We start from the raw sequence: 22,517 nt of genomic DNA on the forward strand, positions 1-22,517 counted from the left end.
CATCACATCCTCTGGCAGCTCATTGCATACAAGTACCACACTCTGCATGAAAAAGTTGCCCCTTAGACCTCTTTTATATCTTTTCCCTCTCACCCTAAACCTATGACCTCTAGTTCTGGACTCCCCGATGCTGGGGAAAAGACTTTGTCTATTTATCCTATCCATGCCCCTCATAATTTTGTAAACCTCTATAAAGTCACCCCTCAACCTCCGACGCTCCAGGGAAAACAGCCCCAGCAGTTCAGCCTCTCCCTACAGCTCAAATCTTCCAACCTGGGCAACATCCTTGTAAATCTTTTCTGAACCTTTTCAAGTTTCACAACATCTTTGCGATAGGAAGGAGACCAGAATTGCACGCAATATTCCAACAGTGGCCTAACCAATGTCCTGTATAGCCGCAACATGACCTCCCAACTCCTGTACTCAATACTCTGACCAATAAAGGAAAAGCATACAAACGCCTACTTCACAATCCTCTCAACCTGCGACTCCACTTTCAAGGAGCTATGAACCTGCACTCCAAGGTCTCTATTCAGCAACACTCCCTAGGACCTTACCATTAAGTGTATAAGTCCTGCTAAGATTTGCTTGCCCAAAATGCAGCACCTCGCATTTATCTAAATTAAACTCCATCTGCCATTTCTCAGCCCATTGGCCCATCTGGTCCAGATCCTGTTGTAATCGGAGGTAACCCTCTTCGCTGTCCACTACACCTCTAATTTTGGTGTCATCTGCAAACTTACTAACTGTACATCTTATGCTCACATCCAAATCATTTATGTAAATGACAAAAGGTAGAGGACCCACACCGATCCTTGTGGCACTCCACTTGTCACAGGCCTCCAGTCTGAAAAACAACTCTCCACCACCACCCTCTGTCTTCTACCTTTGAGCCAGTTCTGTATCCAAATGGCTAGTTCTCCCTGTATTCCATGGGATCTAACCTTGCTAATCAGTCTCCCATGGGGGACCTTGTCGAACACCTTACTGAAGCCCATATAGATCACATCTACTGCTCTGCCCTCATCAATCCTCTTTGTTACTACTTCAAAAAACTTTGTGAGACATGATTTCCCATGCACAAAGCCATGTTGACTATCCCTAATCAGTCCTTGCCTTTCCAAATTCATGTACATCCTGTCCCTCAGGATTCCCTCCAACAACTTGCCCACCACTGAGGTCAGGCTCACTGGTTTATAGTTCCCTGGCTTGTCTTTACCACCCTTCTTCAACAGTAGCACCACGTTTGCCAACCTCCAGTCTTCCGGCACTTCACCTGTGACTATCGATGATACAAATATCTCCGCAAGATGCCCAGTAATCACTTCTCTAGCTTCCCACAGAGTTCTCGGGTACACCCGGTCAGGTCCTGGGGATTTATCCACTTTTAACCGTTTCAAGACATCCAGCACTTCCTCCTCTGTAATTTGGACATTTTGCAAGATGTCACCGTCTATTTCCCTCTAGTCTTTATCTTCCATATCCTTTTCCACAGTAAATACTTATGCAAAATATTAATTTAGTATCTCCTCGATTTTCTGTGGCTCCCCACAAAGGCTGTCTTGCTGATCTTTGAGGGGTGCTATTCTCTCCCTAGTTACCCTTTTGTCCTTAATATATTTGTAAAAATCCTTTGGATTCTCCTTATTTCTCTTTGCCAATGCTATCTCATGTCCCCTTTTTGCCCTCCTGGTTTCCCTCTTAAGTATACTCCTATTTCCTTTATACTCTTCTAAGGATTCACTCGATCTATCCTGTCTATATCTGACATATGCTTCCTTCTTTTTCTTAACCAATCCCTCAATTTCTTTAGTCATCCAGCATTCCCTATACCTCCCAACCTTTCCTTTCACCCTGACAGGAATATACTTTCACTGGATTCTCGTTATCTCATATCTGAAGGCTTCCCATTTTCCAGCCATCCCTTTACCTGTGAACATCTGCCCTCAATCAGCTTTCAAAAGTTCTTGCCTAATACTGTCAAAATTGGCCTTTCTTCAGTTTCAAACTTCAACTTTTAGATCTGGTCTATCCTTTTCCAGCACTATTTTAAAACAAATAGAATTATGGTCACTGACCCCAAAGTGCTCCCCCACTGACACCTCAGACATCTGCCCTGCCTTATTTCCCAAGAGTAGGTCAAGTTTTGCACCTTCTCTAGTAGGTACGTCCACATACTGAATCAGAAAATTGTCTTGTACACACTTAAGAAATTCCTCTCCATCTAAACCTTTAACACTATGGCAGTCCCACTCAATGTTTGGAAAGTTAAAATCTCCTACCATAAATACCCTATTATTCTTACAGATAATTGAGATCTCCTTCCAAGTTTGTTTCTCAATTTCCCTCTGACTATTGGGGGGGGTCTATAATAAAATCCCAATAATGTGATCATCCCTTTCTTATTTCTCAGTTCCACCCAAATAACGTCCCTGGATGTATTTCTGGGAATATCCTCCCTTAGCACAGCTGTAATGCTATCCCTTATCAAAAATGCCACTCCTCCTCCTCTCTTGCCTCCCTTTCTATCCTTCCTATATCATTTGTAGCCTGGAACATTAAGCTTCCAGTCCTGTCCATTCCTGAGCCATGTTTCTGTAATTGCTATGATATCCCAGTCCCATGTTCCTAACCATGCCCTGAGTTCATCTGCCTTTCCTGTTCGGCCCCTTGCATTGAAATAAATGCAGTTTAATGTATTAGTCCTACCTTGTCCCTGCCTGCCCTGACTGTTTGACTCAGCTGTGTTCTCAACTGTACCAGTCTCTGATCTCTTTGCTCACTGTGTTCCTGGGTCCCACCTCCCCCGTGCACCCCCCCCCACCTTATTAGTTTAAATCCTCCACAGCAGTTCTAGCAAAGTTCCTGCCAGTATATTAGTCCGCGTCCAATTTAGGTGCAATCTGTCCTTGTGCAGGTCACTTCTACCCCAAAAGAGATTCCAATGTTCCAAAAATGTGAATCTTTCTCTCATACACCAGCTCCTCAGCTCTGGGAGTAATCCAGATATTACTACCCTTGAGGACCTCCTTTTTAAATTTCTACCCAACTCTCTCTCTAATGTCCCTTCAGAATCTCAACCTTTTCCCTTCCTATGTCATTGGTTCCAATGTGGGCAATGACCTCCTGCTGGCCCCTCTCCCCCGTGAGAACGTTCTGCACCCTCTCTGAGACATCCTTGATCCTGGCACCAGGGAAACAACACACAATTCTGCTTTATTTCTGCCGGCCACAGAAATGTCTGTCTGTACCTCGGACTACAGAATCCCCGAACACAACTGACCTCTTGGAAGCCGACGTACCCCTCGTTGCATTAGAGACCCTCTCAATACCAGAAACTTGGCTGTTTGTGCCATATTCCCCTGAGAATCCATCACCCCCTCCAATTTTTTAAGAGCATACCTGTTTGAAATGGGTATATCCACAAAAGACTCCTGCACTAGCTGCCTACCTCTCTTACCCTTCCTGGAGTTAATCCATCTATGTGACTGTATCTGAGACTTCCCCCCCCCCCCCACCCCCCCTTCCTATAAGTGCCATCCATCACATACTGTTGCTGTTGCAAATTCCTCATCGCTTCTATCTGTCTCTCCAACCGATCCACTCGATCTGATAAGATTCGCATCCAACAGCATTTATGGCAGATATAATTCGCAGTAACTCTTAAACTCTCTTTAAACTCCCACATCTGACAAGAAGTACATATCACTGCAAAGGCCACTTTTGCTCCTTCACAATCTACAGACCCAGAAAAAATAACACCCTCTTATTCCTCTACAAAACACTGCACCAGATTAAATTAATAGCGATGGCTTATATTTTAAGTTTAATCAAGAGACTTATTTCCAAAAACATATAATCAAGAAAGAACCCACTGTAATCACTAATACAGCCTTTCTCTTGGACAGACTTAAAACAACAATTAACTTATCTGATTCTATTTGTTAATTTTCCCAGATGCACTCCGATGTCCAGTGACACATGAATTCAAAAGCAGCAAAGGCAGTAACTGTGAAGGCTCTCTCTCCCCCCGCCTCTTCTCCCCCCGCCTCTTCTCCCCCCGCCTCTTCTCCCCCCGCCTCTTCTCCCCCCGCCTCTTCTCCCCCCGCCTCTTCTCCCCCCGCCTCTTCTCCCCCCGCCTCTTCTCCCCCCGCCTCTTCTCCCCCCGCCTCTTCTCCCCCCGCCTCTTCTCCCCCCGCCTCTTCTCCCCCCGCCTCTTCTCCCCCCGCCTCTTCTCCCCCCGCCTCTTCTCCCCCCGCCTCTTCTCCCCCCGCCTCTTCTCCCCCCGCCTCTTCTCCCCCCGCCTCTTCTCCCCCCGCCTCTTCTCCCCCCGCCTCTTCTCCCCCCGCCTCTTCTCCCCCCGCCTCTTCTCCCCCCGCCTCTTCTCCCCCCGCCTCTTCTCCCCCCGCCTCTTCTCCCCCCGCCTCTTCTCCCCCCGCCTCTTCTCCCCCCGCCTCTTCTCCCCCCGCCTCTTCTCCCCCCGCCTCTTCTCCCCCCGCCTCTTCTCCCCCCGCCTCTTCTCCCCCCGCCTCTTCTCCCCCCGCCTCTTCTCCCCCCGCCTCTTCTCCCCCCGCCTCTTCTCCCCCCGCCTCTTCTCCCCCCGCCTCTTCTCCCCCCGCCTCTTCTCCCCCCGCCTCTTCTCCCCCCGCCTCTTCTCCCCCCGCCTCTTCTCCCCCCGCCTCTTCTCCCCCCGCCTCTTCTCCCCCCGCCTCTTCTCCCCCCGCCTCTTCTCCCCCCGCCTCCTCTCCCCCCGCCTCCTCTCCCCCCGCCTCCTCTCCCCCCGCCTCCTCTCCCCCCGCCTCCTCTCCCCCCGCCTCCTCTCCCCCCGCCTCCTCTCCCCCCGCCTCCTCTCCCCCCGCCACCTCTCCCCCCGCCTCCTCTCCCCCCGCCACCTCTCCCCCCGCCACCTCTCCCCCCGCCACCTCTCCCCCCGCCACCTCTCCCCCCGCCACCTCTCCCCCCGCCACCTCTCCCCCCGCCACCTCTCCCCCCGCCACCTCTCCCCCCGCCACCTCTCCCCCCGCCACCTCTCCCCCCGCCACCTCTCCCCCCGCCACCTCTCCCCCCGCCACCTCTCCCCCCGCCACCTCTCCCCCCGCCACCTCTCCCCCCGCCACCTCTCCCCCCGCCACCTCTCCCCCCGCCACCTCTCCCCCCGCCACCTCTCCCCCCGCCACCTCTCCCCCCGCCACCTCTCCCCCCGCCACCTCTCCCCCCGCCACCTCTCCCCCCGCCACCTCTCCCCCCGCCACCTCTCCCCCCGCCACCTCTCCCCCCGCCACCTCTCCCCCCGCCACCTCTCCCCCCGCCACCTCTCCCCCCGCCACCTCTCCCCCCGCCACCTCTCCCCCCGCCACCTCTCCCCCCGCCACCTCTCCCCCCGCCACCTCTCCCCCCGCCACCTCTCCCCCCGCCACCTCTCCCCCCGCCACCTCTCCCCCCGCCACCTCTCCCCCCGCCACCTCTCCCCCCGCCACCTCTCCCCCCGCCACCTCTCCCCCCGCCACCTCTCCCCCCGCCACCTCTCCCCCCGCCACCTCTCCCCCCGCCACCTCTCCCCCCGCCACCTCTCCCCCCGCCACCTCTCCCCCCGCCACCTCTCCCCCCGCCACCTCTCCCCCCGCCACCTCTCCCCCCGCCACCTCTCCCCCCGCCACCTCTCCCCCCGCCACCTCTCCCCCCGCCACCTCTCCCCCCGCCACCTCTCCCCCCGCCACCTCTCCCCCCGCCACCTCTCCCCCCGCCACCTCTCCCCCCGCCACCTCTCCCCCCGCCACCTCTCCCCCCGCCACCTCTCCCCCCGCCACCTCTCCCCCCGCCACCTCTCCCCCCGCCACCTCTCCCCCCGCCACCTCTCCCCCCGCCACCTCTCCCCCCGCCACCTCTCCCCCCGCCACCTCTCCCCCCGCCACCTCTCCCCCCGCCACCTCTCCCCCCGCCATCTCTCCCCCCGCCACCTCTCCCCCCGCCACCTCTCCCCCCGCCACCTCTCCCCCCGCCACCTCTCCCCCCGCCACCTCTCCCCCCGCCACCTCTCCCCCCGCCACCTCTCCCCCCGCCACCTCTCCCCCCGCCACCTCTCCCCCCGCCACCTCTCCCCCCGCCACCTCTCCCCCCGCCACCTCTCCCCCGCCACCTCTCCCCCCGCCTCCTCTCCCCCCGCCACCTCTCCCCCCGCCACCTCTCCCCCCGCCTCCTCTCCCCCCGCCACCTCTCCCCCCGCCACCTCTCCCCCCGCCACCTCTCCCCCCGCCACCTCTCCCCCCGCCACCTCTCCCCCCGCCACCTCTCCCCCCGCCACCTCTCCCCCCGCCACCTCTCCCCCCGCCACCTCTCCCCCCGCCACCTCTCCCCCCGCCACCTCTCCCCCCGCCACCTCTCCCCCCGCCACCTCTCCCCCCGCCACCTCTCCCCCCGCCACCTCTCCCCCCGCCACCTCTCCCCCCGCCACCTCTCCCCCCGCCACCTCTCCCCCCGCCACCTCTCCCCCCGCCACCTCTCCCCCCGCCACCTCTCCCCCCGCCACCTCTCCCCCCGCCACCTCTCCCCCCGCCACCTCTCCCCCCGCCACCTCTCCCCCCGCCACCTCTCCCCCCGCCACCTCTCCCCCCGCCACCTCTCCCCCCGCCACCTCTCCCCCCGCCACCTCTCCCCCCGCCACCTCTCCCCCCGCCACCTCTCCCCCCGCCACCTCTCCCCCCGCCACCTCTCCCCCCGCCACCTCTCCCCCCGCCACCTCTCCCCCCGCCACCTCTCCCCCCGCCACCTCTCCCCCCGCCACCTCTCCCCCCGCCACCTCTCCCCCCGCCACCTCTCCCCCCGCCACCTCTCCCCCCGCCACCTCTCCCCCCGCCACCTCTCCCCCCGCCACCTCTCCCCCCGCCACCTCTCCCCCCGCCACCTCTCCCCCCGCCACCTCTCCCCCCGCCACCTCTCCCCCCGCCACCTCTCCCCCCGCCACCTCTCCCCCCGCCACCTCTCCCCCCGCCACCTCTCCCCCCGCCACCTCTCCCCCCGCCACCTCTCCCCCCGCCACCTCTCCCCCCGCCACCTCTCCCCCCGCCACCTCTCCCCCCGCCACCTCTCCCCCCGCCACCTCTCCCCCCGCCACCTCTCCCCCCGCCACCTCTCCCCCCGCCACCTCTCCCCCCGCCACCTCTCCCCCCGCCACCTCTCCCCCCGCCACCTCTCCCCCCGCCACCTCTCCCCCCGCCACCTCTCCCCCCGCCACCTCTCCCCCCGCCACCTCTCCCCCCGCCACCTCTCCCCCCGCCACCTCTCCCCCCGCCACCTCTCCCCCCGCCACCTCTCCCCCCGCCACCTCTCCCCCCGCCACCTCTCCCCCCGCCACCTCTCCCCCCGCCACCTCTCCCCCCGCCACCTCTCCCCCCGCCACCTCTCCCCCCGCCACCTCTCCCCCCGCCACCTCTCCCCCCGCCACCTCTCCCCCCGCCACCTCTCCCCCCGCCACCTCTCCCCCCGCCACCTCTCCCCCCGCCACCTCTCCCCCCGCCACCTCTCCCCCCGCCACCTCTCCCCCCGCCACCTCTCCCCCCGCCACCTCTCCCCCCGCCACCTCTCCCCCCGCCACCTCTCCCCCCGCCACCTCTCCCCCCCGCCACCTCTCCCCCCGCCACCTCTCCCCCCGCCACCTCTCCCCCCGCCACCTCTCCCCCCGCCACCTCTCCCCCCGCCACCTCTCCCCCCGCCACCTCTCCCCCCGCCACCTCTCCCCCCGCCACCTCTCCCCCCGCCACCTCTCCCCCCGCCACCTCTCCCCCCGCCACCTCTCCCCCCGCCACCTCTCCCCCCGCCACCTCTCCCCCCGCCACCTCTCCCCCCGCCACCTCTCCCCCCGCCACCTCTCCCCCCGCCACCTCTCCCCCCGCCACCTCTCCCCCCGCCACCTCTCCCCCCGCCACCTCTCCCCCCGCCACCTCTCCCCCCGCCACCTCTCCCCCCGCCACCTCTCCCCCCCCCCACCTCTCCCCCCCCCCACCTCTCCCCCCCCCACCTCTCTCCCCCCCCCACCTCTCTCCCCCCCCCACCTCTCTCCCCCCCCACCTCTCCCCCCCCCCACCTCTCCCCCCCCCCACCTCTCCCCCCCCCACCTCTCCCCCCCCCCACCTCTCCCCCCCCCCACCTCTCCCCCCCCCCACCTCTCCCCCCCACCTCTTCTCTCCTCCCCCCCCCACCTCTTCTCTCCTCCCCCCCCCCACCTCTTCTCTCCTCCCCCCCCCCACCTCTTCTCTCCTCCCCCCCCCCACCTCTTCTCTCCTCCCCCCCCCCACCTCTTCTCTCCTCCCCCCCCCCCCACCTCTCTTCTCCCCCCTCTTCTCTTCCCCCTCCCCCTCTCTCCCCTGCACTGTCCTCACCATGTACTTCCTTTGTCTGGTTTTCTCCTTTTTAAAACTGCTGTTGTTTTGACTTTTTTTTCCAAAGTTCCAAAACAATGCAACAGTATATCAAACAGTAATTGCTGCTCCTGGAGTTCAAGGAAATCACCTCCAGCACCTAAAATACCTCTTTTTAAAAACAAAAAGGAGCAGCTCTTACAGCCAGAAATTTTTCCCATCCTCCATCTTTGGTCAGTTATGATAGTTCATGGACAACCACCTCCTTTATTTGCTTGTGCTCGATGCATAGTGGTACCCCCTCAGCCGCATGTCACTTTTCCCTATCTAACCAAGAAAACAATTACTTATGGTGGACTGTGGCTAATTACTGTGTGTACATTACTATAGAAAGATCATTCCCCTGTCTGAGCTATCGCCTTCTCCCCCACCTTCAGCTACCTGCTCCTGAACCCCACCCCCACCCATTTATCTCTCATCCCTGACCCACAAGTCTCAGACCTGATGAAGAGCTTATGCTCAATGTCGATTCTCCTGCTCCTTGGATGCTGCCTGACCTGCTGTGCATTTCCACCACTACAGTCTTGACTCTGAGCTCCAGTATCTGCAGTCCTCACTTTCTCCTAAACTTTGGATCTGCCCTTTATCAGCAGCACAGGCTTCAATCTTGAGTAATAACTCTTTGAATGCCATTACTAACAGGGAAAATATTTGCTCAAGAATAATGTGGTAAGAGCTGGTCTGCAAACTGGGGCATTCTGTGTGGCTTCCAATATTAGAACAATGTTGAAAGATTGAACAAATGCTGCTGATGGTATGAGTTTATTTATTGGTCATCTGTAATAAGCAGAGCCAAAATCCCCTGAAAAAAGCGAATTCCCAAGTTGAATAGTATTATAACTGACAGTGAATGGGTTTCCTTGAATTATGTTTCTAAACTTCAGAATACCGTTTAAGTTTCTAAATTGCACAGTGTGCAGCTAGCAGAATCTATAAAATAACTGAGGTGGAATAGAATGAATAGGAGTTTAAATGTTCATACAAATTACTTTAAAATCTGCTCTTCTTTCAATTATTTTGGTGCTTTGAAAATTAACTGAATTTTTTTTTATAGGTTGTACGTGGGAGTTTGGTGCCATGGTAAATTACATAAAGAAAACCTTTCCTCAGACCCAGCTGGTGGTTGTGGGTTTTAGTCTTGGTGGAAACATTGTTTGCAAATATCTTGGAGAGAATCGAGCCAATCAAGAGAAGGTTCTTTGTTGCATTAGTGTCTGCCAAGGCTATAGTGCACTGCGGTGAGTTTTTCAAAATGAAATATATATCTATTCATTTCTTTATTGCAAAAAATCTAGTTTGAAGTGTTAAATTGATTCAGCAAAGCTAAATATTCAATATGGTGTGGTACTAAACCAAATGTTTACTATGTCAAATGTTCAGCCAAAGTAGCATTTAATCTCTGACCATTGACTTAGAGAGAGCACAAAAGTGTAATGGTCATTCAGAACTCCAGGTTAATGTTCTAGGGATATGAGTTTTAATATCACCATGGCAATCAATCTCAGTTGCTCTCTGGGTATATAAACCCACGTTCTATGAGTGATTTTCTTTTTAAAAAAGTGATTGTACAGTTATTGAATGAAATTTGGCATCAAATCAGATGAGATATTGGGTCACATGACCAAAAGCCCACCAAGACGTTAGGTTTTAAGAAGTATCTTGGAGGAAAGAGTTGGAGATTTAGAGGGGAAATTCAAGGTCTTAGGCTATGTCACCTAAAGGAATAGCAACAGTGATTTGAGGAATTAAAATTGGGGTGCTTAAGAAGCCAGAATTCAAAGTGATGGGCAGGTATTTTGGAGACCTGCAAAGCTGGAGGAACTTGCTGATGAGAAGGAATGAAGCCATAGAAGTATTCTTAAATAAAAATTTTAAACTCAAGATATTGATTGGCTGGAAGACTGTGTAGGTCAGTTAGCATAGGGTAATGGGCAGTATTAGAATATGGGTAGCAATATTTTGGATTGAGTTTATGGAGGGTAAAATGTGACTTGGGATCGGGCGCTGGTGAATGTTTGGAGGAGATGGGGCTTATTTGCCAGTTTACAGAGATGGAAATAAGTTGTTGAAGTGGCAGCATAGATCCAGAAGCTCTTCTGGCAGTCCATTAGGAACTAAGATTATGAACAATCTGTTTCAGCCTTGCCCTGTTGCTGACGAAGGGGTAGAATTCATAACTAAGAAACAAATTGTAAAAGACACTAAAGCCAATGGCTTTGATCTTTCCAAAATTTAGTTTAAGTAAACATTTTATTATTACTGCATTTCAGACAGGAGGTCTTGGCAATTTGAAAAGCAGTGGAGGGGTGTACAAAGTTGATGATAAGGTAGAACTGGGTGTCATCAGCAGACATGTGGAAGCTATTTATTTTTGGATGATGTTATGAGGAGAAGCAACATGTATTTGAGAAATAGTAGGGAGCCAAGAATAGATCTTTGGAAAAACACTAGACCAAATGGTGAATGAGAAAATAAGCCTCTGCAAGTGATTTCCTGGCTATAACTGAATAACTAAGAATTTAAGAAAACAAAACAAGCCTCTTGTATGACAGGACTCTGAAGATACCAGGTAAGTAAAAGATCAGGGCTCGCTTTGGTGCTCTACACTGTTGAATAGCAAGTTTACACTTGTATTTAAGGCCAGTCATAATGAATAGAAAGAACCATGTGGCTTCCAGCACTCTGGAATTACAACGTATTTCCTTTTAGGAGGAGGGGGAAAAGAAACAAACGTTTAAAATATGTATTTTTCATAGGAATCCAAATTTATGTAAACTGTTAAATTCGAACGACTGCTTGCTCTAAATTGTAATACTTTAAACATCAATTTTTCCAGACTTTATCAGTTAGTTGTTTAAAAGGCTCATTCAGCAAGTTATGAAGATTCATAAGTTGCAAATTCGTAAGTTCTAGTTAATTGGTCTACCAGAACTCCTATGTTGTGTTGGATCAATTTTTTAACATTACTTCTTAGCCCGTAAATAAAATTGCTGTCTGTAATCAAAAATGAGCAATGCTTGGCATTCAAAGTTTTTGGTAAATCAAAGAACTGTAGTTAAAGACAGTATATTTAGCGTCAGCGTGTCTTAGACACTTAGGACTAAATTAAAGACTTTACACTACTGATTAGATATTGCAATAGAACCTCAGATAAGAACACTGAAGTTATAAATTAACTTGAATAAAAGTAAAATGCTGGGAAAGCTGAGCAAGTTTCGCAGCATCTGTGGAAGGAGAAAACATTGATGTTTCAGGTTTAATATGAGTTTTATTCAGAACAAAAGAGAGAAGTGACTAGGTTTATTCAGTAGAGAAAGATGGGGAGAAGCAAGTGAAACTGATGAAAAGGTGAGAGAAACTTAGACGGCAACAAGAGATTAGAGATCACAAATGTCAAAACAAAAGGTAAAGTGAGCGGTACTAGTCATAGAGGAGGAAGAGGTTCATAATAGATGTTAATTGCAGAACATAGGTCGGTTCTGCTGAAAGCAAAGCCAAGAAAACCAGACTCTCTCTGAGCAGGTGTGAATCAAATACACGATACAGTTTTGATCTGAAGTTGAATTAAATGTTGAGTTCAGAAGTATGTAAAGTATCTGAACAGAAAATGAAATGATGTTCCTTCTGCTTGAGTTTGTCTTCACAGAGAAACACAACAGGACAACTAGGACAGAAGCATAAGTATGGGAGCAAGGTGATATATTGAAAATGAAAAGATATCAGAAGTTCTGGTCATGTTTGTGGACTAAGTGGAGGTATTCTGCATTTGATCTGCTTGTGAAGAGGAGATCATATTGTGGGTAATCAGTGCAATAAACTAGATTTGAAAGAAGCAGAAGTAAATGTTGCTTTACCTCCATGTTTTTAAGCCATGGATTGTAACGAGGGAGGAGGTGAAAGAGCAAGTGTTCAATCGCTATGGGAGGTTGAGGGTGATAGTTTGGTGGACCAGAGTGTAACAGAGGAATGGCAGTGTTGACAGAGGAGAGGAAAATGTGTTTGGTGGTGACATCAGGCTGGTGGCAAAAATGACAGACGATGATTCTTTTGAAACCTTTGTTTTGATTATAAATTAACTGGCCAGCAGAGAAAATGTACATTACTTTTGCATTTCACATTTGGTTTTATGTTTATTACAGGTACGTTTTGCTTTTTTTTTTTGCAAAACCTTGCAGAAAGCCAAACATTTTATTGGATGCTCTGAGGTTGAGTAGAATAGAAAATTCCTGGTTGGAAAGTGACCGGGTGTTTGGATGTTGAGCAAGCTGATAGAGGGAGCTAAGACTAGTGAAGTGTTTCACAGTTGAAAGTTCTGGCATATAATGTGTTGTGGAAGCATTTTATTCCAATATATCTGAAATTGATAACTACTTTTAAAAATTCAATATTCCACTTATTAACCAAAACAATGACTCATCAAGATTTCACATTTTAAAGCATTTTTACTGTAACAAATGACATTGCACTTGACTGAGCATATTTTTTTCTGTAGTTCATATTTTAACTGCAGTAAGTGGCATTTCCCTTGTAGATATTTTTAATCAACCTGTTTCAGACATGAGGATCTATCTTTGGAACGAGTCGTTGTTGAACCCAGACCTTTTGGCTCATTCCTCTTGTATTCTTACTCTCCACAGATTTGCAGTCATCTGAGCAGTTGCTTCAACTTCTAATGGGTTCCTTCATTCCACCTGTTCACATGACTCTTGTTCTGATTATTCTTCTGCCTGGCCATGCCAGAGCAAATCTCCCTGACTCCTCAGAACATTACAAAACGTGCATCTTCAACTATAGGCAGTCTTTCTCCTGCACCTGGTTATGATAAACACATAACCAAGGAGCCTTTTCTCTCTGTGCACAGAAATCTTTTGAACTGTGATGTTCATTTATTATAATGGCAGTTTATAACCCGATTTTAAAATGTGTTCCGGTACCCTCTTCCCCATTACCGTGTGAATCGCATTAACATGGATTCGGGTAGAATTGTTATTTAACTGTCTTCACTTCTAAAGGGAAGAGGTAAATTGGATCAAATCCAATGCGTATAAGAACATTCTGGAGCATTGGGAAACTTGAGGTCTCCTCATAATTTAAGAAACTCTAAATTTTTGCCATTGAATCTGAATGTGGATACTGTCCCAGCAAAGCAATCTGAATCTCCTTTTGATCTTTAGCAGTCAAACCACTCACAGGCTTAACTGTTGAGCAGACTTCAGAACTGATAACTTATTCCCTTCAAAGATCGAAAATTAAAACAACAGCCCTAAAGCAGTATTATGTTATAAAAATCGTAAATGTAACAATAGGAATGACAAAGTGTATTAAGATAGTGCAGATAGGAGGATCCAAAGTAATTTTTTTTAATCGTTGGAGTATTGCAGATTTATAGTCTGCTCAATTCAGATTAACATTCCTCAGATTTGTGGTATTTGCAATTTTAGTGTTTGTTCTGTGTATCTGAAAAGTGCAGTAATTTAAGATACAATTTCTGTTGTTGTTCTCCCTTTCTCTTTCTGAGCCTTTACTCCTAGATTTCTTTTTCAATTAGATATAAGATCCTTTGTAATTGTCCTCAAAAAAAATTTGAAGATGGAATAAAACAAGGATTATGCAAGGCAACTAATTCTGTATCAACACTTGCATTGCAAGTCCCATTCCTTTCCTTTATTTAGCAGTAAAGTAGCTTTGTTACTTTGGGTACTAGAACTGAGCTAGATGTTCTAGATTAGAGCAGGTCAGGCAGCATCTGAGGAGCAATCAATGTTTTGGGTAAAAGCCCTTCATCAGGAATGATTAATAGATGTTCTGTCTAGTGTCTCCTGATTGTACAGATATTTCTGTCTCAGTAGTGGTAAGTTCAATGGATGTTTTGTCAAGATATAAAATATAATGTTAACATTTGGTCCATCCAACTGACTTGTTGCAACAGTCCATGCCTAATTTGCATTTATCCGAATTTCGGATTTTTCGGACAAGATAGCGATATCACAACGCTTGACTAAATCATTATCAGGCATTTGATTACCCGAACAAAATACTTCCCGCCTGTGTTGTTCAGCTAATTGAGGTTCCTCTGTATTTATAGAGTCATAGAGATGTACAGCATGGAAACAGACCCTTCATCCAACCCGTCCATGCCGACCAGATATTCCAACCCAATCTAGGCCCACCTGCCAGCACTCAGCCCATATCCCTCCAATCCCTTCCTATTCATATACCCATCCAAATGCCTCTTAAATGTTGCAATTGTACCAGCCTCCACCACATCCGTTGGCAGATCATTCCATACACTTAACCACCATCTGTGAAAAAGTTGCCCCTTATGTCTCTTTTATATCTTTCCCCTCTCACCCTAAACCTATGCCATCTAGTTCTGGACTCCCCAACCCCAGGGAAAAGACTTTGCCTATTTATCCTATCCATGACCTTCATAATTTTGTAAACCTCTGTGAGGTCACACCTCAGCCTCCGGCGCTCCAGGGAAAACAGCCCCAGCCTGTTCAGCCTCTCCCTATAGCTCAGATCCTCCAACCCTGGCAACATCCTTGTAAATCTTTTCTGAACCCTTTCAAGTTTCACAACATCTTTGCAATAGGAAGGAGACCAGAATTGCACGCAATATTCCAACAGTGGCCAAACCAATGTCCTGTACAGCCGCAACATGACCTCCCAACTCCTGTACTCTAATCTGACCAATAAAGGAAAGCATACCAAACACCTCCTTCACTATCCTATCTACCTGCGACTCCACTTTCAAGGATCTATGAACCTGCACTCCAAGGTCTCTTTGTTCAGCAACACTCCCTAGGACCTTACCATTAAGTGTATAAGTCCTGCAAAGATTTGCTTTTCCAAAATGCAGCACCTCGCATTTATCTGAATTAAACTCCATCTGCCACTTCTCAGCACATTGGCCCATCTGGTCAAGATCCTGTTGTAATCTGAGGTAATCCTTTTCGGTGTCCACTACACCTCTAATTTTGGTGTCATCTGCAAACTTACTAACTGTACCTCTTATCTTGCATCCAAATCATTTATGTAAATGACAAAAAGTAGAGGGCCCAGCACCGATCCTTGTGGCACTCCACTGGTCACAGGCCTCCAGTCTGAAAAACAACCCTCCACCACCACCCTCTGTCTTCTACCTTTGGGCCAGTTCTGTATCCAAATGGCTAGTTCTCTTTGTATTCCATGAGATCTAACCTTGCTAATCAGTCTCCCATGGGGAACCTTGTCGAACGCCTTACTGAAGTCCATATAGATCACATCTACTGCTCTGCCCTCATCAATCTTCTTTGTTACTTCATCAAAAAACTCAATCAAGTTTGTGAGACATGATTTCCCATGCACAAAGCCATGTTGACTATCCCTAATCAGTCCTTGCCTTTCCAAATACATGTACATCCTGTCCCTCAGGATTCCCTCCAACAACTTGCCCACCACCGACATCAGGCTCACTGGTCTATAGTTCCCTGGCTTGTCCTTACCACCCTTCTTAAACAGTGGCACCACGTTTGCCAACCTCCAGTCTTCCGGCACCTCACCTGTGATTATCAATGATACAAATATCTCAGCAAGAGGCCCAGCAATCACTTCTCTAGCTTCCCACAGAGTTCTCGGGTACACCTGATCAGATCCTGGGGATTTATCCACCTTTAACCGTTTCAAGACATCCAGCACTTCCTCCTCTGTAATTTGGACATTTTGCAAGATGTCACCATCTATTTCCCTACAGTCTATATCTTCCATATCCTTTTCCACAGTAAATACTGATGCAAAATATTCATTTAGTATCTCCCCGGTTTTCTGTGCCTCCACACAAAGGCCGTCTTGCTGATCTTTGTGGGGCCCTTTTCTCTCCCTAGTTACCCTTTTGTCCTTAATATATTTGTAAAACCCCTTTGGATTCTCCTTAATTGTATTTGCCAAAGCTATCTCATGTCCCCGTTTTGCCCTCCTGATTTCCCTCTTAAGTATGCTCCTACTTTCTTTATACTCTTCTAAGGATTCACTCGATCTATCCTGTTTGTACCTGACATATGCTTCCTTCTTTTTCTTAACCAATCCCTCAATTTCTTTAGTCATCCAGCATTCCCTATAGTTACAAGCCTTCCCTTTCACCCTGACAGGAATATACTTTCTCTGGATTCTTGTTATCTCATTTCTGAAGGCTTCCCATTTTCCAGCCATCCCTTTACCTGTGAACATCTGCCTCCAATCAGCTTTCGAAAGTTCTTGCCTAATACTATCAAAATTGGCCTTTCTCCAATTTAGAACTTCAACTTTTAGATCTGGTCTATCCTTTTCCATCACTATTTTAAAACGAATAGAATTATGGTCACTGGCCCCAAAGTGTTCCCCCACTGACACCTCAGACATCTGCCCTGCCTTATTTCCCAAGAGTAGGTCAAGTTTTGCACCTTCTCTAGTAGGTACAATCCACATAATGAATCAGAAAATTGTCTTGTACACACTTAAGAAATTCCTCTCCATCTAAACCTTTAACACTATGGCAGTCCCATCGTTGTTTGGAAAGTTAAAATCCCCTACCATAACTACCCTATTATTCTTACAGATCGCTGAGATGTCCTTACAGGTTTATTTCTCAATTTCCCTCTGACTATTGGGGGGGTCTATAATAGAATCCCAATAATGTGATCATCCCTTTCTTATTTCTCAGTTCCACCCAAATAACTTCCCTGGATGAATTTCCAGGAATATCCTCCCTTAGCACAGCTGCAATGTTATCCCTTATCAAAAATGCCACTCCCCCTCCTCTTTTGCCTCCCTTTCTATCCTTCCTGTAGCATTTGTATCCTGGAACATACATGTTTTGCATTCAGAAGGTTCAGGTTTATGTGTCTCTCACAATTTTGGCTGCAACTTCAGTGCAGTTCTTTCATTGATATGCTAAACTGTATTCCTGTTGCAGTAGATGTTAAAAGATTCTCTGCTGCTCTTTCACAAAGATGGTTATCCTGCTTTGGTGACCACATTGTTCTCTCAACTAACACAATACACTATTTCAAATTGTTCTGAGAGATTTTACCACGTGCCAAATGATGACTCCTTAAATGACCATCGTTGCATCTCACAATAATTTGTCATATGTGAACAGTGGCGTCTTTTACAATTTGGAACTGTCAGGCAACATTCAAACTTTGAATTCTGATTACTCCTGCAAAGTAATGCACCTACTATTGGACTGAAATATCAGACGCTGTTAGATTGAGGCTTCAATTCAGTCCTTCTGATTGAGTCTTTCCACTGAATGTGTGTTATTTCGGTATTTAACACTAGTGCGGGACCAAAACACTGAGACAAGCCATGTCTTAATGTAGAAAAGGGAGATGGTGAATACCAACTAATTAAACTGTGTTTATTTCACTCAAAGTGAGGCATGAAATGAACGCTTGTTAATTTAAGACAAGTATAGAACAAGTAGAATTATGTTTCAGCACTAACCTTCAATCCCTGCTGAGGTGACACTTAATTTAAAGTTACATCCCAGCTGTTCCTTGGAGTGTTGTGGATTGTTGTATTTAAGATTATTTGATTCATCAGAAGCTTAATTGAATTTGGTTGAGACAATATTTTACGTGGCAACTAGGAGTTACTTAGCCTGTATGAAAGTGACAAAGGTATTGACTTTGTGGTTGATCCACATGAAAGCAGCAAATTAGGTGATTTAACTTTAGAAAGTGTACAGTGGGGAATCATGGTGGTACAGTAATTCTTTGGGCCAGAAAGCAAAAACTCTGACTTTGCATATATTATATCATACAATGATTGATTGCTTTCCTTTGATGAAAACTGATAGACATTTACAGCATAGAAAGAGCTATTTGGCCTATTGTGTCCATGCCAGTTAACCAGGATCTGGCAATACGAATCACAATTTGCAGCTTTTGGCCCAGAGCCCTGGAGGCTATGGTAATGCAAGTGAATATGTAAACGTTGCTTAAATGATTTGACAGTTTCAGACTCAGCCACCCTTTCAGGCAGAGAATTGCAGACTTCCCCCACCCTCTGAAAAAAAGTTATCCTCAACTTCTCCATTTGGCCTTCTGCCTCGTGTCTTAAATCTATTCTGCTTGGTTATTGATGCATTTACTGAATGGGGAAAAAAAAATTTCCTGTCCACTGTGTCCCTCCCAATCTTGTATAACTGTATCTATAATGACTTCTCTCCACCTTTGTTCCTCCAAGGAAACAATGACAATGTACTGCTAAAATAAAGTCATCTGATAGAATTCAGAAGACATGATGTCAACTTGTGTCTCAAACATGCAAATCTTTATTAAACTAAGAATAACCTTTTATTATACAACATAAGAATTTTATTTCTCATTCGACTATTGCCAAAACATCCAGGTCCCATTCTCCTCTTCTCAGTAATGCCAACTAAGTTCTCCACTTGAAACTTTGTTTCTTTACCCCTCAGATTCTTAAAGTGCTGACTTTTTATTCCTTGAATTTAACTTGCTGCATTTTAGCCAATAGTCGTACTGAAATTTTTCAGGTTGGGATACTTCCTAGCTGTTACCTCCTATTCATTTTTCCTAGAGATTTTTGCTCAGCACAGTATCATGCAAAGCAGGATGTGACCTCTAGTGATTGCATGAGTGAACTGCATCCTTGAAATCCATATATGCCTGTGATTTTGTTCCCAAGATCATTTTTTTTCCTCTCCTGTGATGCATGTTGAATGGGTTGCCGTTACACTGAGAAACTACCTTCATTTGTACAAGGAAAGATTAGACATTATAAAGGAGTGGTTTGTCCCTCTAATTTGTAATCGTTGACTTTAAACTTGATGAATTCCTGGGGAAATACCTGCTTACAGCACTTTTGTGATTCAATATGAAAACCAAGCAATAGCACTTTTGTAGCTCGTATCTTTATTGAACAGTTGGTCTATTATACTTGGCTTTAACTTTATTTCAACATAATTCAGTGCTTTATAACAATGTAATAAAACTTTCTTCCTGTGCATTTGCTTGGCCTGTAATAATATACGTGGAGAAAGTGAGGACTGCAGATTCTGGAGATCAGAGTCAAACCGTGTGGTGCTGGAAAAACACAGCTGATCACATCATCCGAGGAGCAGGAGAATTGACATTTCGGGCATAAGCCCTTCATTAGGAATGACGCTTGTGAGCCGGTGAGGCTGAGAGATAAATGGGAGTGGGGGGTGGGGCTGGGGATGGTAGCTGGGAATGCGATACGCAGATGAAGGTGGGGGTGGAAGTGATAGGTCAGTGAGGAGGGTGGATCAGATAGGTGGCAAGGAAGATGGACAGGTAGGACTGTTCAAGAAGGTGGTGACATGTTGAAGGTTGGGATTGGAATAAGGTGGGGGGAAAGGGAATTGGGGAATCTGGTGAAATCAATGTGAATTTCACCAGTTTCTCCATTCCCCCCAACCTTATCCCAGTCCCAGTCTTCATGACAATCGCCCTCTTGAATGGTCCTATCTGTCCATTTTCCTTCCCATCTATGTGTTCACCCTCCACTCTGACCTATCACTTCCACTTTCATCTGCCTATCTCATTTGCAGCTACCATCCCCTAGCCCCACCTCCTCTCCCATTTATCTCTCAGCCCCTTTGGCCCACAAGCCTAATTCCTGATGAAGGGTTTATGCCTGATATGTCAATTCTCCTCCTCTGATGCTATGTGATCAGCTGAGCTTTTACAGCACCCCACTCTTCAGCTCTAATAATATACATGTTTGTACAGTTTCAGTTTTGTTCAGACGTGGTATTTTAGGCATTGCTTTCTCTTTTGCTCATCCATACACCTTGTAAAACTGGAATTTTTCATTCTTTACACTAGTATTCCTTTAAAGTATCAGTAAGGTGTATGTTCAAGACAAATTACCCCCGGTTTTCTCAGATTATGGTCAATATTTAACTCCATGTATGATTTCCACTTTAATATATTAGTCATCTCAAATTCTTGCTAACTAGTACCAAACTTTTGCCAGTTTTGTTCTTGTGCCAGCCATGGGTCAGTGGTCGTACATGCGCTCAACCCGGCTTCCAGAACCACTCCAGATAAGCAAATACAACATCTGTTTGATATAAATATACTGGCAATCCAGCTGGGTCCTTTGCCTGGGATCAGGGAAACAAGACAGGGTTATAAGGGGTGACATAAGGAAATGAGCAAGGAATAGGTTAAAAAAAGTTCATATGAACAACATAATGTCACTTAACCAGGGCTGGCAACTTGAGAATAGGCTAAAACTGGAATAGTGCAGGTGGGAGGAATAGCATGGTGTGGTATGTGACTAGCTGGAAATACTGCAAATCTGTTGTTTTTGCAAAGCACATACAGTCTTGAAATAGATTTGTCCTGATTACTTATTGCTCATTCTCTACAATGCTCCTGTTTAAAATGAGAAAACTGCCTCCAGAGGAAGACCAGTATGGTTTCTAAAGGCTGGTATTCAAATATAGGGCATGTTCATCAGCAATCTCCTTCTGCAGTGCCACCCATGTGCTTTCTTGAATTATGCAATTTATAAGCTTACCTCTCCTGCCAGCTCGTTCTGTTGGCATCCACTGTCCAACATGATGCCATTGTGTTGGCACATTTGCTTGAGCTGACAAGTGAGAAGTTACATTCCCAACACACACACGCCAGGCAATGAACACCTCCAATAAAAGACAATTTAACCAATTTAACGTAACAATCAAGGATGTTGCCATCACAGAACCCCCCCCCCCGCTATCAACATTGACCGAAAACTCAACTGGACTTGCCGAACAGTGGCTACACGAGCAAGTCAGAGGCTAGGAATACTGTGGCGAGTAACGCCCCTCTGTGACTCTGCAAAGTCTGCCACCATCTACAAGGCACAAGTCAGGAGTGTGATGGAATACTCCCACTTGACTGGATGGGTGCAACAAGAAGCTTGACACCATCTAGTAGAAAGCAGCCTGCTTGACTGGCACCATATTCACAAGTATCTGCTCCCTCCTCCACCAATGCTCATTGGCAGAAATGTGTACTATCTATGAGATACCCTGAAGAAATTCACTGAAGGTCCTGAGACAACATCAGCCAAACTCATGACTACTTCCACCTAGAAGGACAAGGGTAGCAATTTTATGTAAATACCACCATCTGCAAGTTCCTAGTCAAGCCACATTCCATCTTGATTTGGAAATATATTGCCGTTCCTTTGCTATTGCTGGATCAAATTAATGGAATTCCCTCCCTGAGGGCATTATGGATCAACCTATAACATGTGAATTGCAGTGGTTCAAGAAGGTATCTCACCACCACCAGCTCAGGAGCAACCAACCAGTGATGCCCATGTCCCACATGTGAAATAAAAAAAGAACTTTCAAGGGCACTGTCTTTTTGAAGAGCATTAAGTTGATGCCCCCGTTTGCCCTTGTAGGTAGACAGAACAATTCAATGTCACAAGTCAGAAGATTAGCAGGGGGAAAAAAATCATTTAACATTGTATTAAAATATAATGACTGGTTTAACAAACATTCATATACTAGGGGCACAACTTGAGAATAAGGTTTCTGTTTCATGTTGGATTACATAATTTTAACTTTAGACTGTAGTTCTCTTGTGTTTACATGGAAAATATTATATCAAAATGTACCTAAAAGCAGAGTTTATTTCCTTTTGTTTCAACAAAACTTGGAGACTAACGCATTACACTTAAGTAGCTAGATTGCTTGATGCAGAACAGTGATAACACCTTTACTCAGTCTCCACACTGTTCCAGAATTATAAATGTTTCTGGGTTGACACCTATAATTATGAACTCAAAATCATTATGAACAAGAGTCGTTGCTACAAGGTGGATTCTATTCTGTGGTAATTGACTTTCTATAGATTGGGATAAAACCAAAGGTCGGGCACTGACCGAATGCAGATGGAAATGTTGACCCCTTTTGAAACTTTCCAATCACCAAAATTGGCTTCATGTATAGAAATACAGATCCATCCCTGTAGGGTAATCTGAACAGTCTTGAGAGTGATTGAGTAAATAAGGAAAAGCTTGTAAATGGGAAGGTTTCCGAGAATGAATGGATTTTAAATCGTGGTTTGTAGAAGTAATTTTTCCCAAGGT

At 47.8% G+C, this 22,517-nt stretch overlaps 1 protein-coding gene across 3 annotated transcripts in view; it reads left to right on the forward strand.

The window, feature by feature from the left end:
* Nucleotides 1-22,517, forward strand: part of LOC122540931 (monoacylglycerol lipase ABHD2-like) — a 106,057-nt gene that overhangs the window by 55,503 nt on the left and 28,037 nt on the right. For all 3 annotated transcript variants that reach the window (XM_043677248.2, XM_043677249.2, XM_087981398.1), the window contains one exon: nt 9,469-9,652. In XM_043677248.2, coding sequence (XP_043533183.1) covers nt 9,469-9,652 — 184 coding nt within the window. The remainder of the gene's footprint in view (nt 1-9,468; nt 9,653-22,517) is intronic.

This window comes from Chiloscyllium plagiosum, unplaced genomic scaffold, assembly GCF_037043375.1.
Source record: "Chiloscyllium plagiosum isolate Xiang-an unplaced genomic scaffold, Cpla_swu_hap1 HiC_scaffold_39, whole genome shotgun sequence".
NCBI lineage: Eukaryota > Metazoa > Chordata > Chondrichthyes > Orectolobiformes > Hemiscylliidae > Chiloscyllium > Chiloscyllium plagiosum.